The sequence below is a fragment of the Onychostruthus taczanowskii genome, unplaced genomic scaffold, assembly GCF_017590055.1.
Source record: "Onychostruthus taczanowskii isolate IOZ18803 unplaced genomic scaffold, ASM1759005v1 scaffold118, whole genome shotgun sequence".
In the NCBI taxonomy this organism is placed as follows: domain Eukaryota; kingdom Metazoa; phylum Chordata; class Aves; order Passeriformes; family Passeridae; genus Onychostruthus; species Onychostruthus taczanowskii.
Window position 1 is genome coordinate 1,239,534 of NW_024498329.1, and position 14,719 is coordinate 1,254,252.

General features: G+C 41.7%; 1 protein-coding gene across 4 annotated transcripts in view; it reads right to left on the bottom strand.

Moving 5' to 3' along the window:
- Positions 1-289: 289 nt before the first annotated feature.
- Positions 290-14,719, bottom strand: part of CRABP1 (cellular retinoic acid binding protein 1) — a 36,486-nt gene continuing 22,056 nt past the window's right edge. Inside the window, exons 3-7 of one of the 4 annotated variants that reach the window (XR_005954362.1) lie at positions 13,062-14,281; positions 12,429-12,607; positions 9,640-9,753; positions 2,944-3,189; positions 290-615 (exon numbers count right to left, since the gene is read on the bottom strand). Coding sequence is in view for 3 of the 4 variants with exons in the window: in XM_041427720.1 (XP_041283654.1) it covers positions 565-615; positions 9,640-9,753; positions 12,429-12,607; positions 13,062-13,131 (414 nt within the window). In the remaining variant the exon portion in view is untranslated. Of the gene's footprint in view, positions 616-2,943; positions 3,190-8,115; positions 8,229-9,639; positions 9,754-12,428; positions 12,608-13,061; positions 14,282-14,719 lie in introns of those variants that run through there. The other 3 variants (XM_041427722.1, XM_041427720.1, XM_041427723.1) reach the window with 3 other exon arrangements.

Here is a 14,719-nt window from a genome sequence, read left to right on the forward strand (position 1 = left end):
CTCAATAGGGAGGAAGAGAGGACAGGAGAGAGAGAGGAGGAAGAAGGAGAGGACAGAAAGAAGGAAAGAAGCAGAGCTCTGGGTTCAAGAGAGCAGCCTGCAGCTCTTTGAAAGGTCTTGCCATCCACTTGCTCTCCATCCCTTTGTGTTGCCCTAGGAGGTGTTCCCTGACAGCACAGGACCTGCCAACAGCAGGGAAGCTCCACATTGACTTCAGCAGAGGGTAAAAAGTATTTCAGTCCTAACCAAAGCACTGCTGGGATTTCAATTAAAAACACCCCCAAACAGCTGTGAGTTATGCCCAACAAGTTTAATAACTGAGGAAACCATAGCAAGTGACAACTACAAAATACAAAGCAGACATGAAAATTGATGGCATAAAAGTGGAAAGGAATAGTGTCTGAAATGAAAACTGAAAGCAAAATACACCTAGAGGATCTGGGTTCGGATAGAACACACACGGTCACATACAACACTGTTAGTAACAGCACACACAGATACTCGTTACACTGGGGATTTTCACAGCTCTCCACTTCATCCCAGATGACAAGTAAATTGATGCTTTTATTCTCTTACATAAATTCTTGTGCACACAACATCATCAGCACCAAAGGTCTGGAAAAGAAATAAAAATCAATCAAAAGAGATAGAACCAGCAAACATTTAACACCATTTCAAAGTGTTATTTTTACTAAAGTAACTAGTTCTACAGCAGAAATACTTTTTCTTATGTCTTTTGACAGATGAGAGTAAAGAAAGAAATCATTTGAAAGAGGAATGCAATGTAAATGACCTGTTTTTCAAGGCAGGATGGATTTTATCAGAATGATAAATGATGCATAAATTCTCTTTTTTATTTTTTTTTTTTTTTTTTTGTAGTTTCTTGGCATGAATTGATAAATAAACATGATAAAATAAAGTGAATTTGGAATGTACTGTTGTTATATTTAAAACCAGTTGCAGCGCTTTGAACTAGAAATGCTGAGGGTGGAATTCAGATGGCATGTTCCAAAGGTATTCTTTGATATTTGCAGATATAAATCCAAGCAGGCAAACGAAGTCAGTGGAGGAGAGATGAAGACCAGGAGAATGTATACCTGTAAACACAGTGCTGCTGCAAGCAGCTGACAGCCCCTGCTGGGGTACCAAAGCCTCTCCTCCAGGCTGGAGTGTGGGCAGTTCAATGACAGCCTTCCTTCAGGACACTGTGCCCTTAACCAGTGAGTTTGTTAACCATGAGAAGGATCTGGAATGTCCTACAGATTATCAGAACATTTAGGCAGGACAGTGATTGTGGGGCTGTCTGAGAAAGCCACCTGAATCCCAAAGTGTTTGTATGTAATTTCAGGCCTGGCAAGCTAAAATTTGAGCAATTAAGCATGAAGGAAACAATACGGGCAAGCATGAGTAAATAGAGACTGCAAAAAACTTCACATTCAGCTATGCAGACAGAAGGTTTTGAGCTCAGCACTAACAAGGTCTGAGGTGGGATGTCTGGCTGTGGTCAGTGCCAAGGTCTCACTGAAAAGCATGCATTAAGAACTACCTCAGTGCATTATGAAAATTCAGCTGGGCTATTTGTTTTAATGCTTTCTACACCTGTTTTGGCCAATAGTTTGAAAAGACTTGGCTTTAAAACTGACTTTGGCTTGTACTTCGTTCACTTTGTTGGGGACACAAGTCTGTTAGTATTTTGGAGATACAGACTTTGTTTTTATGCATATCAATATCATATCAGTGCTTAATATATACTTTTAGATTATACATTAAGACACCTGAAAATGAGCATTAAAGGATGTGGATAGTTCTCTAATGTTCACAGCACCAGCTGCAAATACTCTTATTATGGCTTCCTTCAACATTTCCACATGATCCACAAAGGAAAAATTATTTCAGCAGGAGTTTTGCCAGAGAGAGGAAGCAAAAGTCAAGACCATCCAGGGCTTAAGGTTTTCTGTGGAGACTGTAAGATCCCTGCAACAGTGATTGTCTTTCACACTCAGGCACTGCTAAGCACAGGGAGGCTTGGGTCCCCTGCTGCTCCTTCCACACAAATCAGAAACAGTAGTAAAACAATTCCTGAGTAGTGCTCTCCCAGAGCTGGCACAGCCCCAGTCTGAGAGCTGGAGCTGCACAGCCATGCAGCCACATCGTGAGGTGGGAATGGATGTCACATCACTCAATTCTGTTGAGAAAGGCTGCAGCAGCCGTTTGCCAAAACTCATGTAACCTCTCTGACAAACTGATGTCTGTTCTTCCAGGCAAGTTAAGAGAGAAACTCCTTCCCCTAAAGCTAAGCAACAGCAGTTGTTATCAGAACAGATCAGCAGTTCTATTGAAAAGGAGCACTGCAGGGAAGAGTAGCTGCAAAGAGATGTGATTCGTACTGCAAGGGAGCCACTGTAGGTCTGAGCTTCTGGAATTGCAGTGTCCAGTTCTAAGACTGTGCTCCTGGGCAGAGCTTGCTCCTAAGACATCAGTGTTGTCTGACTGGCAGCTTCCTTGGAAGATTTACAGGAGGGAGTGTGGAAATAAAAATGAAAATTTGTGGAGGAAGAAAAAAGACATAAGACTTTCTGGGAAAGCTCAGTAGTATGGGTGAGCAGCAGCACCACAGACTGCTGTGCATTCAGAGTCACAACTCAGCATGTTTGTGACACAGGACGCAGGATCCTCACTTTGTACTTCAGCATCCAGCTCCAGCTAGACTTCTGGACTTCCAAAAATTTCAGGCAAAGGACTACATTCAAATTACTCTGGACAAAAATCAAGTGCAGAAAATATGAACATATTCAGGGAACCCAAATTTAAAAAAATCAGTTGCTACACACAAGGACTCCACAACACACCATTCTCACAGTCTGGAAAACCACTATAATTTAACACAATAATGTCTTTAAATCTGGATTGCAAAGAGATAGAAATCATGCAGAGCACAATTACAAGGTCAGGGGAGGATCCAAATCCAAAGGGTGTTATTCCTCTATTCTTCACATTTAAATCCTTTTATTTGGTGGTAGGATAAAGCAGTTTAGTGTCTATGGTTTTAATTCTAGACACAAAAGAAGTGATAGTTCCTGTTCCAATAGGCAGACTTTAAAGATTTCCATGACCCAAAGCAGTAGAAGTTCCAAGTGAAAAGAGAATGAGCAGTCCTGGCTATTTGACGGTGAAGTTGCATCAGAGCAACTGAAAAAAAGTGCAACACTACCAAATTGTAATTCAGATGTAACAGCAGGATGCAACAGAATGTAATTCAGATGTAACAGGAGGATTTTCAAATACCACCTTCTCATCGGCTTGGAAAGGTCCCACTTACCTCATAAAATGCTACAAGGCAAGGCTTCTATCTAAATCTAAAATAGGATTTTAAATGTGCAACCACTGCAAATTACAGAATTGTCTTCTTCACTTAGCTTGTCATAATCTGTAGCTAAGAGTCCAAAAGCATACTGCAAACAAAGCCCTGTGCAGGGGGGATAATCCAATAAATTGACCTCTCTCAGTTCACTCAAAATCTGATGACCACTGACATCATGAGAGATTAAAAGAGAATTACAGGGCAGTAATATATTTCTGTAGGAGCAAATCTGCTTTTTGAAGGCCTTCTTTATAAATGCTGAGGAGGCTTTGTGGTAAGTGGAGCACACAGTATAAGGAAGAGTGTCATCAAAACAATCACCTGGGAAAGATCACTTCTGCCAGTGTATGCAGAAACCCCTTTATCTGCTCATGACTGATCAAAATGCAGAGGCAACTTACAAAAGGAAGACGGATTCCATCAGCAAACTGATGGAGAAAAGAAAGTATTACTTAAATGAATCCTCAGAAAAGCCTTTGTCCACGTGCACACTTCCATGTTATCTAGAATAAAGATATAAATCTTCACAACAAAGACATGTTGTCTATTTCCATTCTCCTCCTGACTCCCACAAAATTTTAAGAAAAAGGTCGATCCTTACAAGGCCATAGGCACTGAATGTGCAGCCCTCACTTTCAAGCTTGGCTATTAATAGCAAATCACCCAATTCAAAACCTCATGTTCCTCAGGATATCAACTGACAGCATCACGCAAAATTAGATGATTTCTCAAGGGGTCTAGATGTCAGTATTTGTGTTTGAGCACTGCTATATTATACAATTTCTTCAAAGTTATGCAGCAAATGAATGACAGAGATCTGAAACAATGGTATCTCCCAGTTATAGTTAAAAGCCAGCGCACAGAGGACATCTAAGCTACAAGTGATGTTACGAAAGGCTGCATTCAGAATGGGGTGCAGCCAAAATGCAAATGGCTTTGGCTTCTTTTTTTGTTTGGGATGTGATCCAGACAAGGCTGTAGTAGTGAGCAGGGACTGTAGATCCCTAAGCCCCCTTGTAAATCTGCTCATGGTAAAGAGTAAATTAAAGCATTAGGCCCATGCAACACACACGTGTGCATTATTACAGGCTTCTGAACTTCTGTCAAGGCTGCTTTAATGGGAACAGCAGCAAACCCCTCCTTCTGAGCTTGATATGACTAGACCCTTCTTTTGAGAATTGATTTTATACAAGATCACTCTCCAAAAGTTACAGAAAAGTTAAACACTTAGATAGTTAGACACTGTTTGATACAAGGCTGAGGCACATCACACATTTCAGCATTCTGCTGCAAGATCTTTTTCCAAATCTGCATTGAGCCTTCTCACATACTATGTTTCATTTCAGAAGTCAGCAAAATCATTTAAAAATGTTCGCTCGCTCATCTAGGCTCCACAGTCCACTAGTTTTAATCAACTATGGCATGATTTTTCTGAAGATGGAATGTAGAATAGAAACCATGCTTGAACCCCCACCAATGTTCTGATCTTTGACCCTTGCTACAATCGATTCTGAGAACCCCTGTGTGATAGGTGAACTGTGTAAAATGTGGTCAGAGGCTGTTTTTAAAGCCCCTTTTCAGTAATCATCCACTTTAAAACGTTTGTGTGTTACAAATTAAACTTAAATCGATAGAGGCATGAGCAGCCATGAAAGCAGCAATGCACCTAAGGTTTGAATATAAATGTGTCTCATTTGAATAGCCAATATTTGTTAGCAGTATCCTTCAACTTTGCAAAGAGCAGATCTTTTGTTCTGCTGACTTACATAAGTGATTGATAGCTCATTAATGTCCCTGACAAAAACACACAGCAACAAAAACCTTGTGAGTATAACAAAGGGAAGAAAAGGCACTTAATTCTAGGTCATAATTCTCAAACAAATAAAAGAAATATATATTTTTTGTGTTATAGTCCGATCTTGATTGCTCAAATGCTAGTTTATGAATGCAGAGTTGTAAATACAGATATCCTGACTCTGTGTATGCATTACAATCCTAAAGTACAATACAATATAAAGATGCAGTCAAGACAAATAAATGTGGGCTTCGGTGGGGAACTATCCTTTCCATCCTCCCTTGCTTGCACATTCCATGTAATTTTTATCTACATTGTTCAGTAATTCTAAAAATGCAGCACTGAAATCCCAGCAAGTGCATCAGATGAGATTAGAATAAACAGCTCTGATAAAAGATCTCTTTGCAATGTTCTAGTTTTAGATCAATGTTCTAGTTTTCAGACCATCTTTTTATAAAGCAGAACTTGATCCTCCCCTTCCTTGGCTGAAAGAACTATTTTTTTAACAGGACTTCAGACCTACCTCTGCCATTGCATGAGCCAAATATTATTTATCTACTCATAAGAGCAATTTTATTCTCCATGCTGCAAGGAGCTAAGGAGACCTGAAGGCAACTGAAGGTAAAGAAAACCTTTGCTTACTAAATAGTGTGTTCTCAGCATCTGTGTACCAGAGGACATGATGTGACTTGCAAGACCATCATTTTACTCCAAGGAAATATCTTTGAAGGACATAAGGAATTCTTCTGCCAGGATGCAAGAAAGATTGTTTCTATTTTAGCTCTGTGGTAATCATGGCAATTAAACACTGATTTTTTCTTTAATTATATGGGCTAATAAATGTATTTTTTTAATAATGCTGGGTTGGAAAGAAAAATATATCCTTACACTAGGAAAATACCATAAACAAATGGATCCCCTAAGCAATGCAGCATTTTAGGTCAAAATTATGTGGCAAAGCTCCAAAACTTATGGAGCCAATACTAACACAGTAAAACTAATTTCTTACCCCCTGCCTGTTATCCCAAGCCTTTCTTCAATTCATGCCTCGGTCTAATACAGTTTACATTCTTTCTTGCAACTTCTTTCAAACTGGGTATGACTTTTCTTGGTTTCTTCTGCATCTGCATCTAATAGCGAATAAGGAGTCTCAAGACTTCTTGAAAGAATTTTTTGGATAGAGAAACAGAAGCAGAGCCTTACTGAAGCACATCAGAGAGAGCAAAGGAACAGATAACATTCCTTAGGTAAGCAGGGAGATTTGAGAAGTGTGAAGACAGGAACTGTTAAATATTTGAAGCAATATGGACAGCAAAACTGAATGAGAATTAATTTCTGGTCTTAAAGATCCCTAGGAAAGCTCTGAGGGTGGAAGAAGAAAGAAATCGATTTAAGTTTAATTTGTAACACACAAACATTTTGAAGTGGTTGATTACTGACAAAGGGCTTTAAAAGAAGAATACAGAGATCTCTTCTTCTCACTGTGATCTTGGTTTTGAAGAAGTAAGATACAAGTGGGGGTTTGCAGACTCAGATCCAAGGAAATTTGCCAAGCATAAAATAAATTAATCTAATATGGAATCTTTGTTCACTGGAGTGATGAAAAACCCAAACACAGTGGACAGGCAAGAGATCAATAGAGTTGTCTCACTAAGGGCTCTTATTCCTACCTTGTTCCCTTTTACAGCTGCTGAACACACCTCAGCCAATCCCTTCAATAGTTTAGCTTCTAAAGCCCAATTCTGTGAAGGAATGTTCTGGGGCTTTAAAAGTAGGGACCACAGAAAAGAAAATTTAGCTTATCCTCTTCTGTCTCTCTCCAGCCAGTAGAACCTTTTGTTGCCTCCCAGAAGGGTTAATTTTCAGTTTTGTTTTTTTTTTTTTCTTGCCTTTTTTTGTTTGTTTGTTTTTTTCCCCAGAAGGGCCATTTCAGCTTCTGCAAAGGACCAGAGGTCTCACACCACCCTTACTCCCAGAAACACCTCATTGCTGAGCTTTTGGCTGTCAGATCTTGAACTCCAACACACATATTTAAAAGATCTGTACATTCAGTCCCATCAAATGCCATGAGGGTTTGAAAATGCCTGTCCTGAGGATGAATTATTGCCATAATAGTTAAGCAAAAAAGGTCACTGTGCTCAAAGAGGTGGGAGAATGAAACTGTATATCATATTGAATAGTAAAAGTGCAGACAGAATGATCTGGATCACTTGGAAACAAATACCAAATTTTCATCATGGCCACAGTAAAATCACACATTGCAACCAATGAATGTAATTCCAGCTTGCCCGAGATGGGAAGGGGATCGGTCTGAGGAAATGGAAACCAGAAAAGAGTTAACAAAGCCTTTGCAAATAAATCAGGATCATTTTAGATAGGAGTAGGGAGAGGAAATCACTGTAACATCAGGTGCTAGACTGCTAGCAAAACAGTACATGCCATTCTGGTTTTCTTAGTTTAGGAGGGAAAACTGTTAATTGGACAGGGTTAAAAAGCACTCAAATAATGATTCAATGAAAGCTTTCTTTACATTGAAAGACTCGAGGTTTTCCATTGGTTTAGCTTCACAACCAGAACGTTCTTCTAAGAGGTGGCTTGATCAGTGGTGTTCAGAGGAGTATTTGCAGTAACAAATTCTAGGCATATTATTTAGGTTCTTTTATACACAATATGTAATGACTGGAAGTTGAATCTACACATACACAGATTAAAAGAAATATGTATATTCTAATGGCAAGGAAATTCACCAGGAAACCAACTTATTGAAAGTTCTGAGTTCCCATAAAAGGAAATATTTTAATCAGAAGCAAGTTGTTCTAATTTATATCCTAATTGGAAAAATAATTAATTCACAAAAGTTCAACAGACTGTATTAAACAAGAAAAAAGCTTAGATGGCTTTAAATCTTGTAATCCCTCTGGATTCTTACCCAGGTTCATTGTTCCTCCCCAGCAGGTAAGTTCACATTGCTGCTAGCAGGAGGCAATTGTATTATGAGCGCTTTCTTGCTTTGTTCACAGCAGTGCACTTTATTTAACAGTTGCCTCTTCAGTTTGTTGCTTAAATAATAAACTACAGAAATGTATTGTTAGAAAGCTGGAAAAGTTATAGTTGAGAATATATTTTGTCCACTGCATTTCATCTAAAGATGCAAAGAAGAGATCAAAGTACTTTGCCTCCTAAAGTTTTGTGACAATATAAAGAATTCCAGTGGTTGAGTCAAAAGAAATTATGCAGCACTGGGGTATTCATTCATTAGAAATCAGTGTGATTTCACTAACAGCACACGTCCTCATGTGGGTGAACAGTTCCAAGTTGTCTGGAATAATATTAACACCTTAGAAGCTTTTTGTTTATGCTTGGTTAGGTTTGGGTCCTGTTTTTGTTTCAGATACAATCTTAAAAACAGAACTCCATCTGCTTTAGAGAAACACTGGGAAGGCTGTTTGTTTTTTAAAGTACAGAGGTTTAGCTAGTGTGATAGTTAGAAATAAAACCTCCCTGCTTTGATGTTTTCTTACCCACCACTCCAGGAGCCTGTCTTCCATGTCCAAACTGATGAGGCATAACAATCTAATCAACAATTTATCCAGAATTCACTAGTTAGAACATGTGCAATGAAATGATTCTGAACTCGAGCTGAACTGTGCTACTGTGTCTTTACTCAGGTGCAGATATTGGTAAATTAATCTGGAGTGACTATTGAGGAAAGATGCAGCAGGGAGAATTCTAACAGAAGTAAGCACATTTGGAATAAACAAAGCGTGTGTGACTGAGGGTGGGCACGGCCAGGCGGTTGCAGAGGCGCTGCTCAGAATGCCCATGGTCACCCTGCTGCCAGATGGAAGTTCACTCACCACTGCTGGGTGAGGGGATATTGGCTGGCAGCAAACGTGCAAATCTTTGTATTTCTAAGAAGCTCGTGAAGGCAATTCTCAATGTGACTCGGAGGTGATCGGGGAAGTGGGGAAGGTGGCAGAGATATGGGGTGAAATGACGTGTTTTTCATAAACAGGAGGGATTAGAGCATACTAACAACATGCATGTCTTTCCTGCTACATGCCATGTGACCATGGATAAGAAGCAGTCTTATGCACATGCCTAAAAAGAAGATTCTCCAGAAATGAGGTCAAATGCCTTGATCTCACTTTCACCAGAGAAAATCTGCAATAAATCAAGCAAATTCTTTGATGATTGTGAATTTACAGAGCAGAAGTCGCCAACTTGTGATTATTCTACCAGTACTAGTATGGTAAAAGTTTTAACAATCATCTGCAAGTCAGGACATGCATACATATCCGTTTGTTTAAAAAAATTAAAAATAAAAGGAAAAAAAGCAATGTATTAATTGTAAGGTAGAAGATTGTAAAAATGGTAGCCTTCCAGATAGATTTAAGTAAGAAAAAAATAATAACTCATACTGTGTAGTAACAAAAAACCCTGTTAATATGGTGCAGGTGTTGAGGGAGTTCAAGGTTCTTACCAAAATCAGCTCATCATTAGCTAATTCTCGAGTCCAGTATGTTTTGGGACCATCTCCCTCAATAAGAGTTTGTTTGCAGTAGATCTTGTTTTCATTCTCCCAAGTGGCCAAACTCTGCAGGCAAGAAAACCATTAGGAAATACGTTAATTATATTCCACAGCAGCATGAGACAGAGACAACAATGAGCAGTAGTGAGAATAATTGCTCCACTAAAGGAGTAACACATAGACAGTCAAAGGCAGCGGAAAAAAGTAATCAGTGGAAAGTGGTGAAATAAAAATTAAGGTGTAATGGGGCATTTTGGAAAGAGGAATACATTAGTAACAAAGTAATTGCAAATGTGTCTTTTCAGTGTGAAGACACACAGTTTCCATCAAATGCTTGATGCTGGAAAGTGTAATTTAGGAGCACGCTAATATAGCATCTACATTCCCAAGCATCTTTGTAAAAATTATTTGATCTGACGTGTTATTTATCACTACAGTGTCCCCTAAGAGTAAAAGCATAAACAATTGCATATATCAAGTTGTAGTCATAAATAATGCAGTATTTTCACTTACAATCTTTCCTGCTCTATGGCACTGTGCCAAGTTAACAGTATAAAACATATTGAGCTAACAAACTAGAATAAATCACAGCTAAATTTAAAAAATGCTGTCAGAATTCAAGTGTTTGTGACATTACTTTTTTAAGGTTGTGAGTCTGGAGATTGAAATACCCTTGGGCATTTTTCAAAGCATTTGAATAACGACAATGACATCACTGAAAAATAAAAGAACCCGAAACTACAGGATTCTGTTAAACTTTCACAAACAGGCAAGCCCTGACTCTGTTGCTTTTCACTCGAGCACTGAACTATTCCTCCACAGTGCAATGGAACAGCTGTGCAGAAGGATGCCCTGTAATGAATGTTCAAGCTTTATAACTACACAGGGGAGACATTTATTAGTCTGTGATTATATACATGTACATATACACGTGTGTGTGTGTGTGTGCATATGTATGCCCAAATTCAAGTTAACACTTCCCAGACTTTCCAAGGGAAAAACCCTTTACTTTGATTTAAAATTAGCTGTTTACTTTTTAAATATTTTTCAAAACAATAGATTTTATAAACTAACAAGCATCTCAAATGGCAGTTATAGAAGCTGTGCCTTGAAGTACAACCACATATGATGCCCTCTTTGTCTGCACAAACAATGGATCAAGTTAGTTGGCAGTACAAAACCTTCCACCCCATAAAGTATATCAAAATCTATCACCAGTCAGCAGTTTTGCCAGATACTGCAAACTACGTTCTGGACTATTATTTTATTATCTGCCAGTTTCTGCTCTGTGGCCACATCTTGGTGATATTCACACAGCAGTACAACTTATTCCTGAGAGTGGACTATAAATAATTTCATAACACATGGAAAAAATTTACTTCTTCACAAAACCAATTTCTTTCAGGTTTTTCCAACTTTCATAGCTTACAGCCATAATTATTGTTTTTCCATCTGCAACAATAAATCCTTCTCTAGCAAGCAGGTCACATTTATTGTATATGCATTATATAAGAATACACTTTTTGTCGAACAAGATAAATTAACAAAGGCTGCGACATTTCCTGGACAAACTGTTAAATATATGATAACTCATCCTAGAGAGCAAGTGGATGGTCTAAATATTCACTGATTCCCAGAATCTGCTTCCTTTTTCATAAATTTATGTTGGCAGCAATTGCACTGAAGACAGTAAGTTCTGAATTTTTAGTGATAAAAACGGTCTCAAAGGCTGACTCAAGAATTAGGAGAGATCATATTTTGGAAAGTAGATTATTTCACCAACATTGGATACTTTTAAAACTGGATCCTCATTTGAGACTACCTTCTGATAATCTTTATTTGTATTTCTTTTATAAGAGTTTTATATATACTTATACATACTTCTTTATAATTAGGAGAGTAAACTGTCTGAAGAAAGCATAACTAACCTTCAATAATGGTTTTCAAAAGGCAGCTGTGACCACAGTCCAGCTCCCCAGGTCTCAGATCCCACATATCTACACCAGCAAGGACCTGGTGTCAGATGCTGCCGACTTAAATCCTCCTCCACGGCCACATAAGTGGCTACAACAGTAGAGGAGCAGGGTCTCACACACAGAGCCAAGCCCAAAACACTCCAGGGAATGCCCTCTAATGCATTTCAGCTCAAGGAGAGGGTATAACTGTGGCTGGTATGAAACCTGCTGAAAGCCTGTCTTACACTATAAAAGAGCTATCATCAGTAAACTGGACATATGCACTCGGCAAGAGTGTGAAAGAGGATTTCAGCCCCAACCAACCAACAGTCTGTGATCCTGCTTGAGAACTCATCTGATTCAATCTAGAACTATGTCAGATTTGTGCACTAAATCCTGACTCTTGAGGTCTCTCTTGCTCCACCATTTCCCATGTTTGTGTCAGGGACAGAAGCTGGGGAGAGCTTTCACTGCAGCTGAGGTCCTCAGGGGAGAGGGAAGCAAAAAGAGAAGAACTAAACCCTGTCAAGCTGGAAACCAGACACGTGAATTCTGCTTTTGGGACCTGTCATGTCCTGTTGCCTTGAGATTTCAGTTTTACCCCAAAAGAGGGACAAGAGAAGTGGTGACCATCAAGAACCCCCAGGAGTGCTTCAAGAAGAGGGTGGAGGGCAGCAATGCCGCTGTCTGGGGACACCAGCAGCAGATGTGTTTGTTCCATCTAAAAAGAATTTGCTAACACACACCCCCCACACACATACGCACATGCCCCAGCTCTCCTCCTACCCTGCACTTTCGTCCATCCACCGTCTCCTCCTCAAAGCGCTCCCCGATTTTGAAGTTGATCTCAGTGGTGCGGACAGTGGTGGAAGTTTTGATGTAGAACTGGTCCCCGTCCTGGCGGATCTCCACATGAGGTTTGGAGGCGGCTGCCACCGCCACTTTCCTGAGCATGGCATTGACACCTGGGCGAAGCGGGGAGGAAGCAGAGCTTGAAGTCGCCAGCCGTGCCCTGGGCTGACCTCGCCCAGCATCACACCCAGACCGGGGAGCGGGGTGAGAGGCCGGGGCAGCGCGCGTAGCCCCAGAGCACAGCGGCGGCGCTCGGGCAGGCTCGGCACGGCCGGCACACGCGGGCTCTCGCACAGATCCCCGCGGCAGAACGCCGAGCCGGCGGCAGCCCAGCTGCTCGGGCAGGACCGCCGGCGCTCGTCGGTGAGGCGGGGACCGTGCCGTGCCTCGACCGCCCCTTCCCGGGTAGGGCTCTGAGCCATGCCCCGCACCGGCGGGAGAGCTCCTGCCCGCGGCCGACGCACGGAGCTCTCCCGGGAGACACCGGGCACCGGAGCGCAGCTGCCGCTGCCGCCCCGCTCCCCTCCCGCGGGACACGGCGCGCTGCCCGGCTCCCCCGCGACTCACCCAGCGCCTTGAGCAGCTCGTCGAAATTCTCACTGCTCTTCATCTTCCAAGTGCCGGCGAAGTTAGGCATGGCGGGACGGGCGCTGCGGAGGGGCGGCGGGGACGCGGCGCTGCTGCTCGCTCTCCGGCTCAGGCACCTTGTGAGTGGGGCGGACCGCGGCGGCAGCGGCAGGGAGAGCCGGGCACACCCACCCGGTCCCCCACCCCTTCCCTCGGGCCAGCATCACACCGCCAGACAGCCGGCCCCCTCCCAATTATGGCCATCCATCCATCCATCCATCCATCCATCCATCCTGCCCTCTCCATCTATCACCGTCTGCCGCCTGCCTTGCAGGCTCCACAGCTGCCCAAGAACGAGAGCCCGATTGCCACTTGTCCGACAAATGAGGTGGACAGTGAGGACTTGATGAAAAGCCCCAGAGGCAGGCAGGGAAGGCAGAGAGCTATCCAAGCAGGCGCCAGTCTCTCCAGGCTCACGCTGGGCTGACCCCAGCACGGCAGGGCCGAGGCACAGCAGCCCATCACACCTCACCCCGAGCCCCTGCATGCACGGGCCTCCCAGCTGCCAACCTGCCCCCAGCACTGCTCCCTGGGACAGCCAGCAGGTCTAAAGGGTGGCAGGGAGCAGAACACTTTCCAGGAGAAGGAACTGTTGAAAAGAAGCTGTCACTGCCCTGAGCCGAGTCTCCCCTTCGAGAGGGTGAAGGACAGAGATACACAGCGCCTAAAGCACTCCCCGCCACAGTTCCCAGGGCTCTGTCGCTCCGCTGGCAGCAGGAGGATGAAGGTGCAGAACTGCCATCAGGAAGAACAACGCCGTGGCAGTCACAAGTTTTATGGGGAAACACAGCAAGCTGTTTTACACTTACTTAAATTAGCACTAGTGTGCTGAAGATTAGACTGCTGTTCTGAGCCCCTCATACTTTCTTTCCATGACCATTTCCATTGTCTTTGCTTTGAATCCCTCAGCTTCAGATCAAAGATGCTAGATTAAAGTTCCTTATTGCAGCTGATTTATCCACATGATAAAATGGAACAGAATTTGACAGGTTAAAGTGTATGGAGTTTTTCTGCTGCTGTTGTGCTTAAGGAAATAGTCAAAACATTCAGAGGCCTGTGATTTCCCACACAGGACAGAGCCAGATGTATTTTAATTATAGGAAAACCTTTGCTGAACCAACTTCATGGTCCATTCACAATTATTCTTCACTTGTTAGATTCTGTAAAATGAACACGTAGGTTACTTGAGTATAAAATGTTTTTACTCCTGGAAAATGAGTAGTTCTGGGAGTTACTTTAGTATGTTAGGCATATATATATGCTTAAATTTGCTGTCATTTTTTATTCCAGGAAGAACTTCACCTGAGTAAGAACCATAGTGCACAATCAAGTATTTGTCTGTTGACTGTTACTCTTTTTTCTATTGATTTTTGTTTCTGCCTTTCCAGAAGAACACCCTGGAGACCTGGCATAGCTCTTTAATGGAAATATTTTGATATCTGTTTTTTTGCAGGAAATGAACATTTCAGAGAGGAATATATGTTTCCAATAACAGGGTTTCTCTAAAAAGAGAAACAGAGCAACACAAACCCCAAACAAAAACCAGAGCACGAAGCATTCTTCAGTTGTTTTAGTAAATGACAATAAATTCATCTCCA